Genomic DNA, 27,278 nt, shown 5'->3' with positions numbered 1-27,278 from the left:
GCGCTTCCTAAACTTACGGCCAATCACCGGAGCGGCGCAGGGATGGCGCCATTTTGTAAACGAGTTCGCATTTTAGCGCTCGAGCTGCCAGCTTCGCTGCAAGGGGAAATCATGACACTGACATGTTGTTAAACGGCACTACGGAGGTTGTCGTGGATATTACCCGTCATCACGCCGAACAGGAAATGTCTTTGCTGATAAGATGATCTAGCTTTAATGTGTAGGTTGGGAAGGGGAGACATTGGGAGGGTTCCACTTGCAGCACAGCTTGTTGATCGTTTCTGAGACAGACTGTCTGGCTTTCGCTGCGGCTGACCCATTTTTATGAGCGGAAACACTCAATATCCCATTCATCCACCCCATGCAGTAAAAGCGAGCGAGCTGGAGGTGGATGGCGTCAGCGCAGTGACTTATCGTTAATGCATAAAGATCCCGGGTGACCTTTTAACACACGGTAAATGAATGTTCACTGGTTATGTACAGACGCTGGTGCTTCTAAAGAAAAGAAAAAATTAAGGAAATATACCGCACTTTGAACGTCAAACGATTCTGGCTTTTACAGGGGATGAGTAGAAAAGTTGGATTTGTGTGATGCTGATCTGATTACAGTCAGAGCGCCACTGGTGAAGGATTCAGACTGAGTGAGTGAACGACAGAAGAATCTTTTAAAAGGACGTTACGTTCATAAAAGTGCAAACGTCATAGGCACGTTAAAAAATTAAAAAATAAATAAATAACGAATGTTTTTCTGCATTTCAACATCTCACTTGTTAGTAACCAAACACGTCTATACAGCTGATGTTTTTCTTTTCGGCGTATTCCTTCGTGCATCTTCTGGTGGGTTTATTGCTACTGTTTGGACGTTCTCTGGTCCGATTCGAATGCATGTCAGTGTTATTTATTTCTGATTAATACCTACTCTTTAAGGGTACTACAACCTCTGGTGCACATTCCTACATCCGATCCTTACGACGGGAATCCTTAAAAACGCTTTCGTCGGCATTTTTTCAATCGCAGCCGAGGGCGGTTCTCAACAGTGAGGAAAATCCTCCAACATGGAGGACAAAGTGTCTTGGGAACGTGCGAATATAAGGAGATTTCTAACAGGAATAGGACATATTTCCTTGCCAGTGTTATGATATTGCACGGAAAATAGTAACGTGGGTATTTCGGGGGCTTTCACTTTTGCACAATGCGACGTCCTACTTGAACTGTGCCGCCGCATGGAGTGAAGTCACACAGGCATTGACTGCCTCCAAAGCTACAGTGAATATTAAGCGATCTCTTCATCACCACGGTTAAACCAGTCTTTATTTCATCTTCAGTACGGATAATAAATCTCATTGAGAGAGCTGGGCACGTTAGTTTTCTGATACTAGGTAGGAAAGAGAAGAGTGATAAGTTATTGTTATAAGTGTGCATGTCATGTGAGCCATTTCTTAAGCATAAAAAAAACACAATGGCTAGCACCATTTCTGTAAAAAAAAAAAAAAAAGGAAAGACGCCTAATGCTTACGTTAACTCTGCAGTGTGTTAATGCCCTGTCGAACTCCTTAGTTGGTCTGTGCTGTCCATACACCACCTAATGGTTCAAAATCCAATTTAGGAACTTTTAACTATCAGTCCTAATATAGCCTTTAGCCTGCACTATACGTAATGCTTACTCATGCCTGCGCCTGCTTTTATATATATATATATATATATATATATATATATATATATATATATATATATATATATATATATATATATATATATATATATATATAAAATGCTTTTATATATATATATATATATATATATATATATATATATATATATATATATAAAATGCTTTTTTTTATATATATATATATATATATATATATATATATATATATATATATATATATATATATATATATATACACAGTAGATACAGTGCCCTCCAGTAATATTGGCACCCTGAGTAAATATGAGCAAAGAAGTCTGTGAAAAAATGTCTTCATTATTTAACCTTTTGATCTTTTATTCATAAAATTACTTTAGTCATTCATAACAATGGGTAAGAGCGAGGAATATAGCTGTGATGTGCGGAAAAAGGTTGTTGAGCTTCACAAAATGGGAAGTGGATATAAGAAAATAGTACAAGCATTGAAAATGCCCATTTCCACCATCAGGGCAATAATTAAGAAGATCCAGTCGACTGGAAATGTTATGAATCAACCTGGAATTGGACGCGTGTCTAGATCGCCTCAACATGCTGTGAAGAGGACGGTTCGAGTGGCCAAAACATCTCCAAGGATCACAGCTGGAGAATTGCAGAAGTTAGTTGTGTCTTGGGTCAGAATGTCTCCAAAACTACAATCTGAAGTCACCGACATCACCACAAGCTGTTTGGACGGGTTTCAAGAAAAAAGCGTCTACTCTCATCCAAAAACAAACTCGAGCGTCTTCAGTGTGCAGACACTACTGGAACTTCACATGGGATCGGGTTCTGTGGTCAGATGAAACCAGAATAGAGCTTTTTGGTAATAAACACAGAGGTGGTTTTGGAGCACAGAGAGGTAGCCATATGGAAAAGTCCCTCATGTCCACGGTTAAATATGGAGGAGGATCTTTAATGTTTTGGGCTGTTTTTCTGCCAGAGGACCTGGACATTTTGTTAGGATACATGGCATCATGGACTCTTTTAAATATTAACAGATATTAAATGAAAACCTGACTGCCTCTGCCAGAAAGATTCAAATGGGCCGTGGTTGGATCTTCCAGCAGGACAATGATCCAAAACATCATCAAAATCAACACAAAAATGGTTTACTGACCGCAAAATCAAGGTCCTGCCCTGACCATCCCAGTCCCCTGACCTGAACCCCATAGAAAAATATCAAGGATCTGGAGAGATTCTGGTAAAGGGAGGTAGCACAATGTATTGACTAAAAAGGTGTTAATAATGTTTGCACACCTAACAAAGCTATTTAAAAAAAAAAAAAAATAAACCTGTGTTGTGTTTGCAATTGATTGATATCCACGAGAGCAGAGTGTTTTTGTGAATTTGTTTAACAAAAGATCAAAAGGTTTTTGATTTTCCCCAGCCCTCTTTGCTCATATTTACCAAGGGTGCCAATATTAGTGGAGGGCGTCTGAAAATAGACTTTCCTATTCATTGGACGTTATCATTTACATCATTTGAATGATTTAAAACATGACGGCTGATTGTAACCCCCAGCTGAAGCGAAAATGCCTCCTGCATCCTCTTCAATCATAAGCCCCGCCTCCTTTTTCTGTGCTCCTCCTCCCTTCACTTTTCCCAGTGGAACCCTCGACTTTCAGTCAGACTGCAATTCATAATACGACATTGTAGCTGAGGAGAGGTGACGATCAGGCTAACGCTTATCGCGGTGTTAATGAGTAGTATGTGAACTTGTACATCGATCCAGCTCTAATTTACTCAAATGCACAGATTTGATCGATAACGTTAGCTTGTTAGCTGCTAAAAGAATGCTTGCTTATTTCTTCTAATTTGCCGTTCTGTCACACAAACGATGTCATTTAGTTACCATCAGTGAAAGCTTTTTGAAGTGATTTGTTCATTTAGGGAGCTAGTTAGTTAGTCTACTCACGAAATTGCTAAACACACCTGCCTGTAATTTTCGAGTAATCCTGGGGATTTATCAGGAATGTTTGATTAGGGATGGAGCTAGACTCTCCAGGAAGGACCAGGGTTGGGAAACCTGTGGTCTAGAGCTCATTATATGCAACCGGACTAAACTCTAGATGCTCATGGGTTATGCCGCTTCCTTGTTTATCATCTTATCATCATTAGAGGATGGAAGCTAGCTAAATTTAGCCTTTAGGGCAGTGGTCACCAGCCTTGTTCCTGGAGATCTACCTTCCTGAAGACTTTAGCTCCAACCATAATCGTGACCATCAAATCATTGCCTTTTTTTTTTAATCAAGTGAAACAGGTGTGTTAGATTTTGGTTGGTGTTGAAACCTGCAGGAAGGTAGAGCTCAAGGAAGAGGGTTGGTGATCACTGCCTTAGGGTATTTTCTTATTGAAAAGGTCTGAAAAATTAAGGAATTAGACTGGCTCATGTACAGACCTCTGCAGGATGGATGAAGCACTGCAGCTTGGGTTCTAAATCCCCACCCCCCCAATCCTTCCAGTCAATGGGTGAGAGAGAGACTGAGGGGAACCGGCAGGGGGTACTGAGACACACGACACATCCACAATCAGCCCTTTTGTAGGAGCTGGTCTCCATCTGTGTATCAGCTAATTTTATATATATATATATAATATATATTTCAGAGAGCTAGGTCTTTTCAGAATCAGAATGAATTTTATTGGCCAAGTCAAATTTCACCTACAAGGAATCTGACTATGGCAGTAACACAAACTGAACGTAAACAACGCAGTGAAATTAGACAGGTACATGGGGGGAAATGATAAAGAACAAATCCAATATGATCGATAAGATGAGATTAAAAAAAAAATGAACATACAACTCTGCAGTGTGTGCAATCTGCAAAGATGTGTAGCATGTACAGAATAAACTTGAATATTATCCTACAGTCTGAGAGAATGTGCACTAGCGGTTAATGTATTTTTATATACGTGTGTGTGTGTGTATATATAACAATTCTAATCAAGGTAACGGTCAGTTTTGAATAATGAACTATATATCTTATATGCTGTGCAGTAGTTTTCTATATGAACGATATCATACCTACTTTAATATAGTCTTATTAGACAAAGAAAAGACAAGAAATTTTGACATGAATTTTTAAGGTGATTAAACTAAGAATGTATTCTATACGCTTTATATGTATGTACAGTGTACACTTGAATTACATTTTAAAGATGATATATTATGTTTTATCTTCCTTTACTATATATCTTCCACAATAAGCAACTAGTTAAAATCCAGTATGAGATACCTGTATCATAGCCGAAGATTCAGTCTGCATTTCTTTTCTTGTAAGTCGCTTCCTTTTCAACAGATGGCGCTGTTGAGTCGAACTCCAGCTTTCCATCTCTTGCTTACAGATCAGTTCATTAATTCTCCCCAGCAAATGGGCTGAGTCTCATGGTAAAGCATTAGCAGAGAGTTATGGGAGATGTGTCAAAGACCACTAACCACCAAACAATCGTGTTTTATTTTTTTAATTTTATTTATTTATTTATTTTTTGTCTGTCATATTTCAAGTCAGACAAAAAAAAATGTCGCAATAACCACATGGAAAAATTCTGCACACTTTTTTAATGCATTTACATACAGTTGTTGTATCAGATGTACTTTTCAATAATGAAAAAGGTTGGTGTTCATTCATATTTGGGTTTATACAAACTCGTTTCACGATTTCTTTCAATTTACAGAAAAGTGCCATGAATACACACGCGAAAAATTGGAAGCCATGCTATATTAGCACGCATCATTTTCTGTTAGCAAGAACCAAAAAACTAGCACACATCACTTCTTGTTCTCTTGCTCATGATGATGATGATGATGATGATGATGTTTCTGTGACTTAAGTGCAGTATAACTGATATCGCTAATTGATCTTGTTATTGTGTATAGCTATCTTACTTACCCAGTCAGCTACTTGCTAATATAACAACTCCATTCAACACATGACGTCCATGATTTTTTTCCATGTCTCACAATACTGACAAAAAATACGGTCCAATAACTACTACATATGGGCCTGAAAACCAAAATAATTCGTTAGAATCACAATAAATGTGAGTTAAGTTAGCTGGGTAGCTGTACTGCGATGACCATGTTTTGCTAGCTAGCAAAAATTTCACCAATGCCACTGTGGCTGATAGTCTTTTCAGCACCATGTACACTACCATTTTAGTGTTACTGATGTACTGAGACCCAAATCACATCTGGTCAGTGGTGTTGATTTGCTATTAACAGATGGAGTAGAGAAGGGCTGACGAATTGAGTATAGGAACAAATGGGCTAGTCAGTAACTGTGTATGTACACTATAATGATCATTTTACTAGGTCTAGTATGAATCAGAATAGGGTGAATAGTTATCGAGGGTAAAGGAACAGCTGAACTGCTTTAGTGCCCCTGTCAGCACGGCAGATGAATTTCGACTAACAGACTATGGGTCTAAAGATGAAGGTGGTAACATAGTAACAGTAGTAATATTACACCATGTGTGAAATGCAGCGAGTTGTATTCTTACATCATTACTCATAACCGATATCATTACATGTCTGACGTCTAACACTGACGAGAGAGAGAGCGAGACCTCTCTGCACCAGTTAAAAAGCGAACAGCAATGAAACATTCAAATGCACGCATGAATAATTCAGTGTGGTTAAAGACGTGTGAAGGGTGCAATAAGATTGTAAAATGTCATCACGTTCGAGTTAATGACCGACAGGGCTATGAAAATGTGTCTGGAGCTGCGCGCTCCTCGGAGTTCATACTTCTGCTCTCGTCATTATACTGTTCCGCATGGCTATTAGTGCAGGACTGGGAAAATGGATACACTGTGTTTTAGCCAAGTAAAAACTCCTACCACATGAGTGTTAAATGGTAACAACTCCACTAGCCACATTCCAGCATCAGATCTCCTCCATTCTCAGAATATCCCGCCTCCGGTTCCTTTGACTGTGGGCCACACAAAACTACATGTATATTTAGAAGAAATAACCGGGGTGCGGGGGTTGGAGAGAGAGAAATTGTGGGTAATGCTCATAAACTTACCTAAATTAGCTATGTATATTTTTACATTTCGATTTACAGTATAAAGAAGCTACATGCAGTCTTCTAATGATTCTGAAAGTGGGGTCAGTGAAGCTTAGACAGGGGATTTGTGATTTTTATCATTTGTTAAAATGGCGGAAATCACAGTCCATCACGTTATTCGATTTATTTTTGAATTCTTAGTCATTATCCAGTTTGGTGTCCAGATTTGCGTGGACTCGGCTAACTCAAAAACAAGCAGGCCTATAAAAACGTGTACGGGAATCAACTAGAGGTCGACCGATCGATCGGTTTTGCCGATTAATCCGCACCGATGACTGACTTGATTTTTGGAACTATCGGTTATCTGCAAAAATCCACACCGATAGTTTTTCCCGGTTGCGTCCGTCGCTGCAGCGGCTGAGATGAGTCCGCAGTCATTATACAGCACGAGGGCGGCCTCTAGAGGTGAAATAAAAACTACCGCCGACTAATTTTGTTGTGCTATTTGAAGTGTTTTTAGATTGAATTTGGACGTCCCTGATTTGTTTATTTGTTGTTTGGAGTGTTACGTTTTGATTCAGTTTGGATGTATATCTTTTATTGACATTAATATTTATTAACAGTTAATACATATTCATATTTATATATGCATTTCGTTTTTAAAAAGTACAGTTACATTTTCATGGTACAGTCAGTACGGTTTATTTCCGTTGCGATATTTTACTTTGAGTGTAGTGTTTTCATTCAGTATCACTTTTAAAAAAACCATCGGTTGATTGATCGGTTATCGGCAGATGCGGCCCAACTTGGTTATCGGTATCGGTAAAACCCACTATCGGTCGAACTCTAGAATCTACTAACGTGGTCTTAATCTGATATTAATAAACGTGTATATATTCTAAGTGTGCAAAAATTCAGGAATAAAAAGCTGAATCGACACCAGTACATATCCCAAATACTGTATCGTTTTAAATAATTAGCCTGATGTTTAAATAGTTCATAAACGGATTGCGCCAAATAAATCTGACCTGAGGGTTCAAAGTTAAAAGGGGTTGAGAAGACTCGTCTTAGCATTAGCAGCTCAACATATTGATCTACGTTACCTGGAGTAATAGTGTAAAACACTAATGTAAGTACATTTTATCGGCAGTGATAATCATATTTCAGAATTATTTGATTATTTTGTCAATCGGTTCTTTAATACATTTTGGGATACAAATTACCGAACACGCATCACTGTTTAAAGTCCTCAGCTCTTACTGTTACACGGCTCAGGCTCGTAATAGGTTTACGTCAATGCGGTTGTTGGAATATTTTATTGGTTCTATACTAACAGCTCATTCACAGGGAATAGTATAGTATAGTATAGTATAGTATAGTATAGTATAGTATAGTATAGTATAGCGAATCCTCCACACACCTCTACGCCTGTCTGTTGTGAGCAGCAACGTAGCAAATCTAAAGCTAGCGTATAAAAATGAATGTCATTCTACCTCCTCATGTTCTCAACCAGTGAACTCTGTATTCAGCGTTAAAGATCCAACAAGCTGATCTATCTGTATGTTGATTTGATCAGCGTAACTCATTTAAAAGTAAAGAAGTGCTAACTTTGCGCGCTGCTGATGCTGTGAGCAGCCATTTTGACTACGATGCCGAACTCAGTCTCGCTGAGACCTTCCGGACTTTCCGACTAGTAATTCCCGCTCGGTATTTAGGGATTAAGGGGGTGTTTTTCTTTGGGGTTTGACCATTTGTAACCGCTAACACGGAAGTGATGACGGGAACTGGCTCGTGTCTCGGATGTTCCACGACGTTAATAATATGTGTAAACGAAGTGTCATTCATTAATAGATTCAAAATTGGAATTGTTGACACATCGCTGGAATAGCGAGCGCTGGGACGTGCCGCTATAAGAAAGTAATCCACTGCGCAGTGGTATCACACCTCTTATAGTAAGGCCATCAAATGTTATATCATTAAATGAGGAATATAAGCAATAATTGTCTCCAATTCTGCTCTTGCCTTTTAATAGTGTTCGTTAAATGAGCAGCATGTGAAGGAGTCAAATATTGAACTGAATGAACTACATGAGTCTGTGGTGTGTGTGTGTGTGTGTGTGTGTGTGTGTGTGTGAGACCAAGCTGACTAGCAGTAAAGAACACCACAGCAGGGTTCCCTTATCATAGCTGATGGAATGCAGCAGCTGCTGGAGTCTATGATAGGGCGAGAGAGAGTGTGTGTATGTGGGGGGAGGCGGAGAGGGTGGGGGTATTTGGGGCAGGCATGGTAGGCCGGCAGGAACCCCCCTAAAAGACCCCCAACTCTCAACCCCCCATGTTCCCTATGAGCCGGGCCAGTGAAAGACAACTCAACCAAGCACGAGTGTGTGTGTGTGTGTGTGTGTGTGTGTGTGTGTATGAGAGAGCGCGCATGTTCCAACTTAACAGAGGAGGAGAACCTGAGAGGAGCAGGAGTTAAGAAGAGGAGGGCAGAAAGCTAAGGAAGTGAGGAGCAGGGAAGGTGGAGGAGGAGGGAGGGAGGGAGGGAGGGAGGGGGGCGAGGAGGTGAACGGAGGGTGAAGAGGAAGAGTGCTGAGGGAGAGAGGGAAAGACAAAAGAAATAGGAGGAGAGACGGAGGAGAGGCAGAGCGAGGGAGCGGAGAGTGGAGCTGTAGGGAAATGGCTTCAGAGGAGACGGCTGGAGGGGCACGCAAAGCCACCAAGAGCAAACTGTTCGAGTTCCTCGTCCATGGAGTGGTGAGTGTGTGTGTGTGTGTGTGTGTGTGTGTGTGTGAGAGAGAGAATGCAGAGACAGCCGTTTATGTGTGTGTAATAGCTGGGATAGCCGTTCATGTGAAGGTTATTTCCAGTCCTCGGGCTCCCAGTTACACGCCGCTCTTTCTTTTTAAAGCACAGAGAAAGGGAAGTCGAGGGAAACGAGCGAGGCGAGCGTGCGTCTGTGTACAGAAATGTAAGAGCGAGCCGTGAAAAAAGGGGGGGAAAGGCAAGAGCTAGCCTTTAGTCAATAAAGGACGGATGCAGAGCTCGAAATGAGGAGCGATTCCATTCAGAACAACGCTTTCCTTCAGCCTACATGAGGGCTTGACCTTATTTTAACTCTTCCGACCACACGAACGGCCGCACGAATGACATTTAAGGGTCTGCCGTACGTATTCAGAAATCTCACGCATAGTAAACGGACACGTCGCGGGATTTTTCTGTCACGCGTCGGCTTGGAACTTGATTACTTTCTGAATCGACTTGGATTAGATGGAAGATCTGACTTCAGAGCGACTCTGCGGGGCTTTGTTCATATCCCGACGTCTTATCCGTGCAATCGTTTATTTATGATAGCCGGTGCTTTGTCTAGCGAGGAAGATAAAACTGTTCTAGAATGAAATCGTTTGCAGGCGTTCTGTATCAGACCTGACGCGTCTGAACCGTAGCCGTAAAACACGTCAGGTCTACTTTTTAATTTTTTTTTTAATTTTTTTGGCATATTATTAAACAACGACCATAGGGCACTGTTTTTAATTCAGACTTTTAGAGGAAGTGCAGTTTTTTTTTGTTTTTATTTAGGTTTTTTTTTTTTTTTTTTTTTTTTACAACACAACCTTTCAACCAGTTTAGATTCAGACTGGATTCGCTTTTTTTTTTTTTTTTTTTTTTTTTTTTTTTTTTTTTTCTTCCTCCAGTAGAAACAGTCCTCATTTGTCCTTTTTTGGTTGGATTTCAGATGCTTTTAGCGATTACATTTTAGCGTGTGGCGAGTTCCGTGTGTCGTCTGTTGCCAGCAATGTTGTGGTTTTGCTGTTAAAAGCTTCTGTAGATGCGCGAATAACTCTCCGGAGCTGATCTGTTGAGTTCCGGGGCTATTTAATTTAATCAGCCATTACTTTTTGCAAGCCATATAGTAATATACAATATCTCTGTCCCTGACTGTATAATAAAGCCTTCAAGTGTGTAGGCAGCGGGCAGTGAGGACCGAGGCGAACTAAAAGCTGAGTTCGGTTGATGAACGATGGAAACAATTGCATACGTCTCTGCAGACTAATTAACCTTGACGAGGCTCTCGTTCTTCCTGGCCAAATGTTTTTCCGCTCGTCCCATCGCCTCTCCTGTCCTCCTCCCGAAGCTCGCCGTCCGCCTTTTGCCGACGCTCGAACACTCTCACCTTTATCTCCGCTGCCCACGTATCTTTTATCCATATGCACTGGATCTCACCGAGCACTCTCTCGAAGATCTATAATCACACCACCATATTGAAGCCCTTCTCTTTTCATCCGGTTGTAAGCAAATTCACCGGCGCGCTATTGTTGCTATCTCCACTTTGGATGAAAATGTTTGGAGTTGGAAGAATGTGGAGGCTTAGCCTTGTTTCCAAGGTGAGGAACAGTGTGTGCGTATCAAGGTTCGCAACGGAGAGATGATTTGAATAGAATCTAGCGTGAATAGAAAAGAGCGGCCTGTTTTAGTTCCGGCGGGGGGGGGGGGGGGGGGGGGGTATATATACATATATATATAATAATCTGTTATTGGTGAAATCTCATGTCCAATAATGATGTGGTTTCGATTTCTAAACAAAACAAAAAAAGCAGTGTGTAGATCATTGCTTGTTTTTGGGCTGTAACCCAGTGTATTCATGGCTGGCTTTTACCTCATTCTGTTTATCCTACCAAAATGCCCTCCTGTCACAGCTGCTTTGTTTTGATTGCCTAGATGTCGTTGGAAGTCTTTTATCTAAAGCATTAGTCGTCACAGACGGGGATAGTTGTTCTCTCGCTTTCTCTTTCTCAGAGTAGATACACACAGAGTGTCGGTTAATGACAGACCGGCCTTCACTGTTTAACTCGGTGGATAAATAAAGATGACCTGGGGGTCATTTCACTCTGCTGGTAGCAGGCGTTCCCCTTCATTTAGACCTAACACTACAAGAGCACCGTGGCTCCATTACGGGTGTATACTCGAATCGGCTTCGTTAGCGTTCGGGCGTTTTTATCTGTTGCGCGACGAGAATACATTTCAGAACGAATTGTATTTACCTGCTTAGATTTGGGGGTTTTGGATAGTGACCGTGTCCTTGCACATATAAAGTAAGACAAGGGGTGTACGGTTCTATTTTTCCAAAATCTAAACAAACTAGTAGCCTAATGTACGTACACCCTCTAGTCCCTGACCAGGAAGTTACTAAGGAGGAACGAATGGATGCTAAATTGCATCGTGCAGCGCCTCATGGTCACGTCCATCTTGTTTTGTTGCACACCTCTAGTCTCAAACGAATACCCTGCGAACCTTTCTGGCAAAGCAATGCATCTTCTGTTCCTATGTGTATTTGATCCGTTTCCATTTTAGAGCGTATTCTCCGTTCATTCCACTAATGTGTTTATTCATATGACTGATAGAAAGGCGAGAATTCGGCATCTGTGAATCAGAGGTTAACCAGCAAGCTACTATGGATCTGTCGTTTTTCTTCTCAATATATATATGCGATCGCAACATTCGGCTCGGACCCGGGCGAGATTCGGGCTCGACGTCTGTTCCGTTTGTTCGGCTCCGTGGCATTCGGGCGGAAAGAGACGCGACCCGCCACGAGCGACGTACGTTTAAATAGCCATCAGCTCAGTTCTTAGAATAACGACAAAAACGGGAAGTCTCGCAGTAGACATCACCATGCTGGAGGCTGGAAGTTGTTTATCGCTTGGATTCAAGAGCAGCAGCCTGTCATTCAGTTGATTGACAGCACGAATGCTGTCAGTCGTTCTGAAGTTCAAATCCACACTGCGGCTCTCCGACGAGCTAGCGAGGGAAAGAGTTGAAATGAACCCATATTCCTCCCTCTTCCATCCAGCTCAACTCAATTATCACAGATGATTTATTTATTTATTTATTCATTCATTCATTGGAATGTCTGGAACCGATTTTTTTTTTGTTTGTTTTTTTTTTGTTGTTCAACTACAGCGTGAATTCGTGCATTCTTGAAAGGTTTCGACGATGATGTCCGATCTCGTAGGAAACTTTCCTCAAGACCGTGCAAGTGGTACAAAAGAGAATTTCAATTTCATTAAACATTCCGAATAGGAACTATTCCGGAAGGTCGACCCGAAGAACCCACGAAGGACGCTCTTTATGAAAGTCTTCAGAAGTGTCATGTATTTAACGCTACTTGCGGGTGAGAGCGCTTGTATTCGGTACTGGATTGCCTGGAACTGCATTACAGTGCAGTTTTCATTAAGAACGGAGGATTAAGGCAGGTCACGTTTCAGTTCTATGAAGCATAAGGATTGACACGCACTTAGTCAAACACGGACGCGTCGAACTTCACGGGAAAACGTACGTACCGTGGACCGAAAGGCCTGAAGCAGAGGAGCGTTTTGGATGCTGCGATAAACAACAATGTGTGTCTGTGTGGAATATCAGTTCTCGCACTAATCACTATCTCATCCATCACGTTTCACGTTTTCACGTGCTTAAAGGACCTAGCAGTGTGACCTAGCTGTACACTCTTCAAAATAAAGGTCCCTGAAATGGTTCTTATATACAGCATGCACCAGGGTTAGATTCAAATGGTCTAAACACTGCATGGAGCTCGGAGCGTGTATATACAGGCCTGTGCAAAAGTTTATAGATCGGAGATAATATTTCAAAATAGTGAAATGTTTCTACGTTTTTTAAAAAAATAGTACATTAAACGGTAGTAAACAAAACAAAGTCGATATTTGGTGCGGCAAAAAAAAAATTAAAAAAGGTAGTCTCGGGTAGTGCGGTTTTATAAGCTGTACGTGTTATTGAGCGTCTCGGAGAACCAGACACGGCTCTTCTGGAGACTTTGACTGTCGCACTCGCGTCTTATTTTCGCAGCAAATCCCAGCAGACTTCATTGTGATTATTTTATTTATTTATTTTTGTCTGAAAAGTGTGTCTTTTTTTTTTTTTTTTGTAAGAAGCTGTTTTCTTTACTGACAGGAAAACTAATGTTTGGGAATCTAAGATGTTGTTTTTTTTTTGTTTTGTTTTTTTTGTACCGACATTGATAATGTAGAAATCATAAAATCAAAAATATATAAGCAAGTTTTTGTACTAAACAAAAATAGGGTACGTAAAACGTTTGCACAGTACTGTAGGTATGTGTATGTGAGTGATACTAAGGTCGAACTCTTGTTCCAGTTATGAGAGAATCAGTACGTTTACACGAACGACAATAATCCGATGTTAAGATGTTAAGGATTAAGACGGTACTCTGATTAAGAAGCTAGCATGTAAACAGCCATTTTTAATGACCTTAATCCGAGTAAAGTCACACTCGAAGTAAACACAAATGGAATTAAGACGTGTGGAGTATTCCTGTGTTAGTCGCATTATCGAGGTGTATTACAGACATGTACACACCTTAATCACACTATTAACCTCGTGTGGGAGTCTTCACCGCATTTTGCGACAGGACACGTACACACACGGCAGCGCTCGACCGTCTTACGGCAAACGAGAGAGCACGGCTGCGTCCCAATCCGCATACTCGCCTGCTACTATAGGCCTGTTGTAGACCAAGTACATGTATCTCGGCTACTATATAGGCGGTAAGTACGCGGTTTGGGACGCAGCCCACGGCTTCAAGCAGTCGTCTATTTGCACGTACGGCACGACAAATAATTAACCGCACTTGAAGCGTTCGTAAAAGTTTTTTATAAAAACACCCAAAACTGTATACGGTTCCATAACGAAGACCAACTGTACGTCGATACATGAAATTCTGGAGGGAACGTCGGACGGCGTGGCGCGGTGACGTAATGACGTGTGCCGTTAATCCATCTATGTTCTATAACACGTAAAACGGGAACATGAAAGGAGTATTCTAAAAGCGACTCATGTAAACACCTTAAATCAGAATATTGTCTTACTTAGAGTAAGGTCAGTAATTAGATCACTGCTGTCCATGTAAACGTAGTCAATGTTTCGACAGAAGGCCCTAACTGTTTATTTTCTCCATTTAGCTAGCGGGATTATTCCTAGCTTAGGCCCTGTTTACGCTAGATTTAAAACGGTGTTTGAAAACTAAAACGATCCTCGTCCACACTGGCGTTTCAGAAACGATGTCCGTCCACACTACACGACCGAATACCCACGTCACATGATCATCCATGCACACTGGGCATGCGCATACAAGTGTAAACAGGAAGTTGGTCGCTAGTCGACAGCAGGCACAACAAACCGGTGTTCCATGTAGGGCTTACGCCACTTGAAATGAGATTTGTCGGCGATCGCTCTAATCATAGCTCGCCTCTCGCACGTAGACAGCTGCAGTGTTATAAAATACAGAATTTAACTGCACAATGGCCGATAAGAACGACAACAAAGCCAGCAAAGCTTGCGGTCCAGTCTCCGTGTTGTTGCGATCGAGGTAGCATAATGTTCATGTGATGGGGGCTTGACCAATCAGGGAAGGAATGTGGGTGAAGCCACGCCTTCTTTTCAAAAAGTCTTCATTTCGGTCCGTTTACACTGAAGCGCGAGCGCGGAGTTTTCAAACTGAAACGGGGTCGTCGGCATTTCCAGAAGTCTCCGTTTTCGAGGGTCGGGGAAAAACGCCGGAGTAGTGTAGGCGACAGGCGTAACCGTAGAGAAAGACGAAAACGCACTCGTGCAGACAGGGTCTTAGTCTGGTCGTCGATCTTCGTTTGAAACGGATAATAAAAGCAGCACTGCGGTGACCAGAAAGATCAGACACCTGCTCCGAAGCTATGAGTGACGGCGACAGCTGGCTGCCGATCAGACGGCAACAGCAGATACAGATATCCTCACCATCCGATGCAAAATGATCTAGAATAATGATTGTTTTTGTGAGATAGCGAACTATCGTACTGATTTGTCCCTAAGAGATCTCTACTGCACTCTTCCACCCTAAGCAAACTGCTTTGATGAGAAACGACGATATACTGCTTCATTTGCTCATATTTTGCAACAGTGTAGAGTCCAGAAGCTTGCTAGATTCCAGAAGAAGATAAAAAAATAAATAAATAAATAAAAAAAAATCCACACTCACCCCCGCACTGTACTGCACACAAAGCAACACATTTTGAAACAGATTGAAAGAGGAACAGGACTCAGCGTGTCGCCAAAGGAACGGCTCACGCGAAAAAAGTGTCACCGCTGTCACCTTGTCGTCACTTCGGTGTCTGCGATCGCCACCCAGGTGCTAACGTTATGACCGCAACCTCAAACCCAGGCTTTAAGATGAGGAGAGAAGGGTGACACTCGTACATTCAGAGCACATTCCTTCACTCCCAGGGTTCAATGGGAACACTTCCTGCATAGCTAAAGAGAACAGTCCTTTCCCACATTAAGGCCACAGGGTGAAAGCAGCAGTCCTTCACCTTGTAGCACCAAAGCAATGCCTTGAATGGTAAAATAGATGTTCGTGAGGGTCGAGTTGATTGCAGGACGTGATGCTTTCCATTTTTATGGACTACTTGTGATTCTGTGGATATTTGTGGTTCAAGAGAGGTGATGGACCTTGAAATCGAAGAGGTCCTAAGATGGTATTTCAAATGCAGTCCGTTATTACGTTCTAGATATTACGACTGCACTCTGATCGTATCCGCTCAGACGGCATGGTGGGTTGTTGTCACCTGCTGTAACAGGGTAACGGTTTTGAGAAGTGGTCTGTGCGTAGGTTACCATATACCGTATATCAGTCATTCAATAGATGCATTTTTTTTTAAAATACTAATAACATCTTTTAAGTGACTTTTTTTTTTAATGTTGCTATTTGACAGATATTATTTGCAGAAGTTGTTATTGCACAGAATAGGTACTGCAGCACGCACTAATAGACAACAACAGGGGAAGGAATCGGGTTGCCTCATACTCCGAGTAGGAGCTGTGGACAGGACAGGTTTTATGTCAAATTGGGCAAGTTTAAAAATACTCCACATCCACCAAGATCGTGGTTTTAGAGCAAAAAAAAAACAAAACACAACTGAATCTAATCAATTTCTGCAAACAAAGGCAAAGTGTAAGTGCAGACAGTGTGTCGACTCCACGGGGCGTCCCAAAAGTCTCCATGTATACAGTAGGGGACTAGGTTTACCAGGACCACGTCGGTCGCGTCTTCGTCAGTGGATGTTCGTGGACGTCCACGTCTCGGTCGGTCCGCAACACTTCCAGACTTTTTGAATTTGTGAATAGGTTTGGCAGCGGTGTCGTGTGTGTGTGTGATGTGCTCGCCGCGTTTCCTGTTAAAGTCCATGGCAGCCTTGCGAAAGCTTCCCGCTCCGGCCACGAGGACGATTTCAATACGTTCTTCTTTTGTCAGAGGCGTTCTTAAAGCGCCCCTATTTGCTAAATTAAACGTGCGCAATTTAGTTTTAGAGGTCTCATATAATAGGTTTATCTGCATTCAAGGTTAAAATAAATAAATAAATAAATAAAATTTTCTCATCGTTTACATTGCGTCACTTGTCTTTCTCAGTGTCGCAAACGATTCGCCCAGGGATCCGTTCACTCTAAATTCCTCTTTTCAGAGAGCGTACTCTGCTCTGATTGGTCAGATGGCCCAGTCTGTTGCGATTGGTCTACCGCTTACAGTGCGTGTCGGAAAGGAAAGGCCCGTTGCCACGTCTAAATTTCAGCTCCGTAATAACGTCGTCGCTTTTACCTTGTCGATTTGAGCCTCGGTTCCGATAGAAGATCGACCCGAACCGTCATGGCAAGCACAGGATGTTTCTCAGTGATTAAATTTGTTTATAGTTTCAGGATGCAGCTACAACTGTAGTGTCTGAGGATGGGGCAAAGTACACGTTGTTCACGCGCAGCCGATGAAGACCGGAGGCGGGGCTTTTTGTTACAAACCTACGTAGGTCAGTACAGGAAGTAAAGTCTGGAATCACCGACGAATCGTTTCGGCCGTTCAGAATCGGTTCGTTCTTTTACGAGTCGATAACTCCGTTTGTCGTGCGCTTTGATGTTTGAAACTGCGCAGACGTTTGAGATTCACAAACAGCTCTATATACACACTACATGAATGGGAATATCTGGAAAAACCATAATGGGTGCATTTTAAAGGCTATCTGGGAAAAAAAAATCTAATGTGAACTTAAAAAAAAAAAAAAGGAAGAAATTGTTCTAAATAGTGTAAATTTGCTCTATGTATTGAGACTTTTCGGGCACCGTGTATTGTAAGACATTGCGAAGATTGAAAGAGGGAAAAGGGGGAGTTCTGGAGTTGACAACGTCCGTACAATAGAAAAGTGTGTGCACTATGTCGACCTTATTTCCCGTGCAAAGGCTGAGAAAAAGAATTGTATGCTGGGGGATTGTACGTTGTTATCTCTTAACTGCCAAATTACTGGGTTATTCTAAAAGTTCACCAGATAGTAGCCTATACTACCATCATGGTCAAGTGTAGTCTTGACGTTTTGTTGTTGCTAGCGGTTTTTAACAGGAATCTGTCAATAAAACTTGTACCTGGGAACTGAAAGCAAAAAAAAAAAAATTAGCTTGACTGAACGACTGGGTTAAATCCAATATACGTCTTGTAAGTAGGCATTTTATCCCATGCAAGAATCGAATTCGAACAGTGAATAGCCCTGAAGGAAGTCAGTCCAGCCTCAGACTTCCTGTCTTTACGAATATATGAAATTAGTTCCGACTAAATTCAATTGCACAAAGAGAACCTTTGAGGCGCGGGCTGTTTCATACATTTACACCGACCCACACGCACACCAGCTGTTCCTAGCTGAGTGGCTGACACAGGTGGATTGGTGTTAAGACCCTTTTTACTTTATGTTACTTGGCTCTTTATGTGTTCAGCTGTGCAGGAGAACAGTACTCGCTTTGTTTTAACGATAGACCGTTGCCTTTTAATGGTATCTGCTAGAAGTTCATGGGTTATTGTCATTGGGTGGTGTTAGCAGCTGCGAGATCCATTCCCTCAACACAAGAATATATAACGAACCTCATATTTGCGGAAACCTTTGCTAACGGAAGGGTTTTTCGAGTAAGAAAGGAAATTGCGAATGCGCTAATCTGACACTGAGTATTGGTATGAAGCAGACAGTTGACAGAAACTCCGGACGCTGAGCGCACATATCTACTAAGGTATTTTCAGGGTTAGGAGGATTACTTTAAAAATGTATTCCGTTACAGTTACAAATTACTTCATGGAAAAAAAAAAAAAAGTCTGTCATCATTAACCTGATCACAATATGAACGTAATGTAATCTGATTACTTTTGGATTACTTCAAGGTCACGTGTAAATAAAGTCAAGAGAAAAGCAGCATGATCTAAAATACTTTTATTTAGAGTGTGACGTGAACCTTCTGCCATCATTTACACCTTTTGAATGATCATGTAATATGAAGCAATAATGTGATGATATGAAATTAAAAACGACCTTATATGGTCATGGGCGTCGTTTCGACTTGGGACAGCTGTCGTTGGCCGCTGTTGTCGTGCAACTGTTTAAGTGTGTATACACCAGCGCTTCACCTTCACACTCGCGCTGAGAGTGGGCTAACGCTTGAGAGGCAGGAATTTGGCCAATAGTTGCTGCGAGTCTTTTATAACTGACCAATCGGTGTGTGAGAAGGCGGGACTTACAGCGAGGGGGTAAAGCAGTGCAAACATGCGCGCACATGACGCAGTATAAGACCATAAACACATCATAATGAAATTAAACCCGAATCCCAGACATTCTCTCAAATTTAGACGCTTTTTTAAGGTCTGAAAAAGAGGACGTATTGTATGGTCACCCTGACTAAAACATTATAGAGAACAGTCTGTGTTAATTTCTACCAAATTTGCGTCAAATTTACTTGCACATGCACCAGGAGGTTGCTCCTGTGAGTCATGACTGGGAAGAGAGAACCAGAACTATAATCAAGCAGCTGTGTATATTATGTCAAAAGATTCATTTCTTTGGTTTTAAATGGGGGGAAAAAATGTAATCCTGATAGTATTCCCTTTTTTTTTTTTTTTTTTACAAATTGTACCTGTAATCTGATTACTTTGTTTCATGACGTAACTCTAGCGGATTACAGATGATCAGTTTTTTGTATCCTGATTACGTAACTCCCCAAGCCTGCGTATTTTATACATAAACATGTGATCGACACAACCTGTCTCGAAGCGCGCCACCACCGTACTGCTGATGCTTCGTGTGTCTCGGCAGCCGTAGCTTGCAGTCTCGGGTCAGTACACTGTAAGGATGTCGGTATGACACGTCATCAATTTTATTTTCCTTGCTGTCTCTCATCACATATTTCTTCCCTCTCTGTAGCGTCCCGGTATGCCATCAGGACCACGGATGCCCCATCAGGGGGCGCCAATGGGTCCTCCAGGCCCACCGTACGGAGGAAACTCTACTGTTCGCCCTGGGCTCACCAATCCGCCAATGGAGACCAACCGCAAAAGGCCCGCCCCCTCTCAACAACACATGCAACAGCAGCAGCAACAGCAGCAAGCGGTACAGAACAGAAACAGGAAGTGAGTGTCATAAGTTAAATAAGTTTGGCATTATCTGAGACACCCCGAGAGATGTCTCTATGGCGACAAGTGCATGGTTGTTACCAAGACTGCAGAGAAGAAAGCCGTTACTACAGCAACGGCTCAAGCATGTTCCTGTGTCTGCCGGTGTAAGACAGCGAAGGCTTATTCGCAGGTGACCTGGAAATAATCGTGCATTTAGTTCGACTGCAGTTTAATATGCAGTTATTAGTACCAACATATCCATGCAAGTACGTTCTTGTAGAACATGCACAGATTTCAGGATCCAGCGTGCAGCTACGTCTACCCTCTTGAGTAGTCATAATAGTCTGTGCTACGTTCTAACAACAGTCGGATCCGAGACAGCACGAACGACTTTGTTGCTAAAACAGCATCTAATGTTAGAAAAGCAACAACCCGAAAGCGTCAGTGGTCATCATTTAACTTGATTTATAGGTTGAATTATGTGCTGTAGACTGCCAATGGCGTTTACTGACATGGCTATAGCTTGCATGGCTTTGTCCTTCTTTTTTTTTCCCCCCTTTTTCCCAACCTGCTTCCTGATAGCATGTATCTCAAGAAGGTCTAAAGTTAAGTATTTTTCTAAATAAATGGCCGTAGGTTTGGGGAGAGATGTTAGGAGAGGGATACTCAGTGTGTAGAGCTTTCACTTTTTAATATATTATGCTTAACCTTGGCAAAAAATCTCATTTTATTTATTTATTTGTTTGTTTGTTTATTTATTTCTAGTGGGAAACTTAACCGTGGCCGACCGTTTTCAGCTGTTTGTGTCTGACAAGGCTAACCCGCGTTAGACTGAGTAGATATTTCGTTAGCGTGGTGCCTAGCATAGCTAGCTAGTTTTGTCCAAGTAGTATTTCCTTTTTTTAATCACATCTCCTCTCACACAGGCTCATAGAAGTCAGTGTTCAATAATGAGAGTGACTGAAACTGCTGTTAGAATAGTAACAGTGCGCAGTTTAATGATCGGTACCTGGAAAACCGTATGAGACAGCAGTCGTTTCATGCTAACCTCATGCTAACCTCATGCTAACCCATAAACGTAGTCACAACCCATAACTCATAAGCATAGTATGCTAACCCATAAGCATAGTATGAGACAGCAGTCGTTTCATGCTAACCTCATGCTAACCCATAACCCATAAGCATAGTATGAGACAGCAGTCGTTTCATGCTAACCTCATGCTAACCCATAACCCATAAGCATAGTATGCTAACCCATAAGCATAGTCACAACCCCTAACCCATAAGCATAGTATGCTAACCCATAAGCATAGTCACAACCCCTAACCCATAAGCATAGTATGCTAACCCATAAGCATAGTATGAGACAGCAGTCATTTCATGCTAACCTCATGCTAACCCATAAGCATAGTTACAACCCATAACCCATAAGCATAGTATGCTAACCCATAAGCATAGTATGCTAACCCATAAGCATAGTATGCTAACCCATAAGCGTAGTCACAACCCATAACCCATAAGCATAGTATGAGACAGCAGTCGTTTCATGCTAACCTCATGCTAACCCATAACCCATAAGCATAGTATGCTAACCCATAAGCATAGTATGAGACAGCAGTCGTTTCATGCTAGCCTCATGCTAACCCATAAGCATAGTTATAACCCATAAGCATAGTATGCTAACCCATAAGCATAGTATGCTAACCCATAAGCTTAGTCACAACCCATAACCCATAAGCATAGTATGCTAACCCATAAGCATAGTATGCTAACCCATAAGCTTAGTCACAACCCATAACCCATAAGCATAGTATGCTAACCCATAAGCATAGTATGCTAACCCATAAGCATAGTATGCTAACCCATAAGCTTAGTCACAACCCATAACCCATAAGCATAGTCATAACCCATAAGCATAGTATGCTAACCCATAAGCATAGTATGCTAACCCATAAGCATAGTATGCTAACCCATAAGCATAGTCACAACCCATAACCCATAAGCATAGTCACAACCCATAACCCATAAGCATAGTCATAACCCATAAGCATAGTATGCTAACCCATAAGCATAGTCACAACCCATAACCCATAAGCATAGTTATAACCCATAAGCATAGTATGCTAACCCATAAGCATAGTATGCTAACCCATAAGCTTAGTCACAACCCATAACCCATAAGCATAGTATGCTAACCCATAAGCATAGTATGCTAACCCATAAGCTTAGTCACAACCCATAACCCATAAGCATAGTCATAACCCATAAGCATAGTATGCTAACCCATAAGCATAGTATGCTAACCCATAAGCATAGTATGCTAACCCATAAGCATAGTCACAACCCATAACCCATAAGCATAGTCACAACCCATAACCCATAAGCATAGTCATAACCCATAAGCATAGTATGCTAACCCATAAGCATAGTCACAACCCATAACCCATAAGCATAGTATGCTAACCCATAAGCATAGTATGAGACAGCAGTCGTTTCATGCTAACCTCATGCTAACCCATAAGCATAGTTACAACCCATAATCCATAAGCATAGTATGCTAACCCATAAGCTTAGTCATAACCCATAAGCATAGTATGAGACAGCAGTCGTTTCATGCTAACCTCATGCTAACCCATAAGCGTAGTCAAAACCTCGAATGTCTTCTTAGCCATCCATGATGTTTTTTTTTTGTTTGTTTGTTTGTTTTTTAAAGAAAGAATAAACTCTCAATAGTCTGCCTGGGTTTCATATGGAGCAGTATTCCTAACTCCCACAAAGAATTATAAAAAAATAAATAAATAAACTCATTGTTGGGTAATAATTATCCCATACTGTATTGAACGACTTGGTTCGAAAACAGTGACATTTTTCACTGCTGTAGTTGTTAACCTGTTTTGTATAAAGGATAACTAACTGAATTAATAAAGTTAAATATTTGAACAGTCAACCACATGTCCATGAAGAAGTTATAATTGTGAGTAGTCATAAGGTTAGTGACGGGATATATAGACATCCTGTCACATTAAGTTTCATGACCTCCAATGTCTTGGACTCTCTGCTGCATTTGATCTTTGACCTCTTCTTTCAAAGCTAAACCGAAAACCTTCCTCGACTCGATACTACTAGATCTCTTGCCGTCCACGGTAGAATATTGTCCTTCCGAAATATTTTCTTCATCCCTCCAGTTTGCCGATATCAGTCTCCCGTGGATAGTTTAGTGTTTTGTGGAACCGTCTCCGTGTCTTCTCTTGTGATTCATGTTCTTTTTCCAGCTGGCGTAATCATTGTAGGGTATCTGTTAATATTGAGACTATAGTGGCTGTTATTTGATTACTTTTCAGCTGACTCACTCTGTCTGTCTTACCTTTTCTCCCTCTTCTTCCCTACTTATACTCCCTCAGTCCCATTGATCCACTCACACTCACTTGGTCTTTTGACCAAGACACATTGTGCGCATAAACTAGCTAATGATATTACATAACTGTTGAGAATCGATTGTAACAGCAGAATGACGGTGGAGACGAGACGACACTGTCACAAATATCGGCGTTTCTTTCAGCCGTGTTCATAAAATCACAAGGAAACGACCCGTCGACCTCTAAAAGAACTTCCACCGAGACGTCGTCATAACTTTGTGATCGTAGAGCTTCTAAAGTGCTGAGTGGGCAGTTCCTGTGGAATCTTCTCCTAAAACATGGAGCATGTTACTCACTTGCATAAGTATTAATAACCCTGTTGGAATGCAACATAACAGTGAGCAAAATAAGTTTTATTTTCGGCCACAGTGCCAGAAAATCATTTAACTAAAAACATCAAAGGAATTTCATTTCCTCTGAGCTGTTACCATAGCAACAATTGTTTAATTGGGAACCCTACTGCACTAATATGTGGACTAGATATGTGATTTTATTTTGTAGGACTGAAATGTTAGCCAGATAAAACGACAGTGGGGTTGTAAACAGGATGATGTCCACCAGGAGCACCGCTCTATTTTGCCTTTGTTGGGGCAATTCATTATATCGAATACTGTATATGTGATTGTGTGTTTATTGTACAAAGCTCATAGTCCTGGAACACATGCATATCCTGCATTTGCCTCCTGGTCACTAATCCTGATGGCGTGAGCTTGAGTAGTGTGTGTATGAGCCATGGTATTACACTATTTACTATGTATTAATATTCTGTCACATGATCGTAATATTAACACAGAATCGTTTGCAAGAACATATGCATCCAAGTGAAAGTGTCATCGTTACATATGTTTCAGCTAGAAAATCATGTGCTATTGTTATGTTTTTGTTTGTCCTTGTTATTAAGGTTTGTCCATCGGGCTGTGCGGTCTTACTTGTACTCGTCGCTCAGTAATGCACGAAACTCTATACGCGCTTTCAGAGGCTTTCTCAACTAGACGTAACAAGTCCGTACTCTCTAATCAAGTACCATTCGAATTCCGTCGACCCGTAGGAAGCCGGTGGGATTTCCTGGAGCCAGTGAGGTGCCAGGGAGGCAGATGGACATGAGAGAGGCCCAATCAGATCCCACACTCGGATCAAAGTAGGAGTCGATTCTGCTGCATGATAGATTCTCGTGCGTTTTATTGACCCACCCCCCACCCCACCCACCCACCCATGTCTCGAGCCTTCCCCACTGATCCCTACAACACCCCCTCCCCCACCACCACCCAACCCGAGGTTTGTCTTATACCAAATTCCTTAACGAGTATTCCTTTACGAGCATTTTGCACCTCACCCCTGAAGAATGGCCTTAAAGTGAAATGAGTTAAAGCAGACTTAAAAAAAAAAAAAAAAAATTTCAATGGAAGATGCTATAACAAGTTATTTTTTACTGCATCAATTATCCTGTTTCAGAGTGTTTATGCATGGGTGTGCATGATGTGCTGCATGGCATGATGGGAAATGTAGTTTCTGACCAAACTATAACACAGAGCCGTGACTTGACTTGACCCATCTCCCATAGCGAGCATTTGACACAGTGATCACTGTGTACTAGCGATCTCAATTGAAATGACTTTAAGTAAACAAACACCTTGGGGAAAGGCTGTGGGTTCTAAGTGCCTCTCCGATATCGACTTTGTGGTAGAAGATCTGCTCTACAGTGTTTTTAAGGACAGGGGCTCTTCTGAATGAAGTGCCCACTTAAAGCATTTTTGGTGATTTTGTCTCCCTGTGTGTGTGTGTGTGTGTGTGTGTGTGTGTGTGGTCTCTGTCTGCTGTAGTTTAGAATATCTTTTGAACCTAGACATAGAGCGAGGAGAAGTGTGTTTCATTTTTGGAGTGCTAGAATGACTTTTAACAGTGAAGTAGGGGTGTACGGATGGACGGAAAGGTGTTTGATGGCCCTCGTGTCAACAGCAGAATTCAATACACACGCCAGTGACGTGATGAACACACTTCTCATTTCACTCAAGGTCCTGCATAAGAAGTGTTTGCCAGGTTCCACATTGTCGCTTCGCCAGCCGTCTCTGCACCCATGTTGGCGGACACCATCTGGGCTAGAATCACTAGCACACACACACACACACACACACACACAGAGCACCAGCATTCTTGCATCCTGGGCCAGCCCCAGAATTTTAGCAGATGTCCCCGGTGCTACACTATCGGTCTCCATAGTAACATCTCATCCCCCCTCCTCGTTGTGTCCTTCTCTCTTTCTCTCCTTTCTCCCTCTTTTCTGCAGCACCAAGAGGAGGAAAATGGCTGATAAGATTCTTCCACAAAGGGTGAGTTCTCTGATCTTGACATTATCTCTACCGGGTGTGCGTGAGCATGTGATCGTGTGAGGGAGTGAGGTAGTGCTCGGCTGCGCCGCGTCGCCGAGACACCGTGTCCGCGTGCGATTCTGTGATGTCGCTCGTGTCTTTTTAAGAGACGTTATATGTTCTGTTATGTTATACCTGCTACTCATTGCCAAGAGAAAAAGGGTTACGGGGCAGCCGCGTACATGTAGCCGGACATGTTCCGAACTTAAAATCAGGGACGGCACGTTCTCCAAAATGACATTTATATTCGGGGCAGAGAGTCAGGAGTCCACAGGTGTATCGAGAGAGCTGTAACCCAAATAATGTGATGGAGACTCAAACTCCCAGCGCAGGCTGCAGGTGTGTGTTCACCAGTGGTAGCACGCAGTTTTCACATTACACACACTGACACTCTCCGTTTGAATCTTTATCCTTTTATTAGTTTAACCAACCATGTGACATGAGTGATAAAAAAAAAAAAATCTCTGAGTGTCTGTCTCTGTGTGTGTGTGTGTGTGTGTGTGTTTTAAAGATAGACCACAGGGGTTATGGCTTTGTGTCTTGCTCATTGCTGCGAGTGAGTGTGAGTGGGAGTTTTTATCAGACCCGTATAGATAGATTGGGCAGAAACAAAGACGCCAGTCGCATTACTCATAGTCCGAGTACTCACTTCTCTTCTTTCTTCCTGTCTCCGGAGAGAGAGAGAGAGAGGGGGATTGGTGCAGTGTCTGAATCCATGGGTCTGTGCCCAGTATGGAGTGAAGCTTTTGGCACACACATCCTCCAACCATCTGTGTGTGTGCATGATAATGTGGCACCGGAGGGTTTGCTGTGGATTCTTGGCCGATAGCAAACACTTAACAGCATACCATTAAACACTACTGCGGCGCTTATTTGAATCGCAGACCGACACACGGAGTGAATGGGCAGACACGCCGGTGGATCAGAACGTATTTGAAAACACGGAGAGATTGACCACGAGACAAAGAAAGACGTATTTGGCCAAATGGAAAGTTTTGGGTTTCGACTCGTATTAGACGTCTATACCTAGCCATGAGCTCGTTGGTACCGTTTCCCATTTCTGCTTCTGCTCTTATTGCTCTGTATCAGGACAGTAGTAAACAGAGTATGGTTTCATTAACAATGCAAAGTGTTTTTTTTTACTTTATTTCATAACAGCGTTTATCCTCCCTCTCAGATCCGTGAACTAGTCCCAGAGTCCCAGGCTTATATGGACCTGCTGGCCTTTGAGCGCAAACTGGATCAAACCATAATGCGCAAGCGGGTGGACATCCAGGAAGCACTGAAACGACCCATGAAGGTTAGTCGGTCTAAGTACACATAGACATAGGCTTTCGTT

The 27,278-nt window shown here is 42.0% G+C and overlaps 1 protein-coding gene across 6 annotated transcripts in view; it reads left to right on the top strand.

Annotated features, from left to right (window-relative positions):
* smarcd3b (SWI/SNF related, matrix associated, actin dependent regulator of chromatin, subfamily d, member 3b) overlaps positions 1–27,278 on the top strand; it is a 47,252-nt gene that overhangs the window by 9,592 nt on the left and 10,382 nt on the right. For 2 of the 6 annotated variants that reach the window (XM_017472959.3, XM_017472958.3), the window contains exons 1-5: positions 9,233–9,449; positions 19,967–20,172; positions 24,622–24,711; positions 25,858–25,900; positions 27,117–27,239. In XM_017472959.3, the coding sequence (XP_017328448.1) occupies positions 9,372–9,449; positions 19,967–20,172; positions 24,622–24,711; positions 25,858–25,900; positions 27,117–27,239 (540 nt within the window). In that variant the 5' untranslated portion in view covers positions 9,233–9,371. Of the gene's footprint in view, positions 1–9,232; positions 9,450–19,764; positions 19,878–19,966; positions 20,173–24,621; positions 24,712–25,857; positions 25,901–27,116; positions 27,240–27,278 lie in introns of those variants that run through there. The other 4 variants (XM_017472963.3, XM_017472962.3, XM_017472961.3 and 1 more) reach the window with 3 other exon arrangements.

The sequence above is a fragment of the Ictalurus punctatus genome, chromosome 7, assembly GCF_001660625.3.
Source record: "Ictalurus punctatus breed USDA103 chromosome 7, Coco_2.0, whole genome shotgun sequence".
Taxonomy (NCBI): Eukaryota; Metazoa; Chordata; class Actinopteri; order Siluriformes; family Ictaluridae; genus Ictalurus; species Ictalurus punctatus.
The sequence above is the reverse complement of the archived record's forward strand: the minus strand, read 5'-3'. Positions and strand labels throughout refer to the sequence as shown.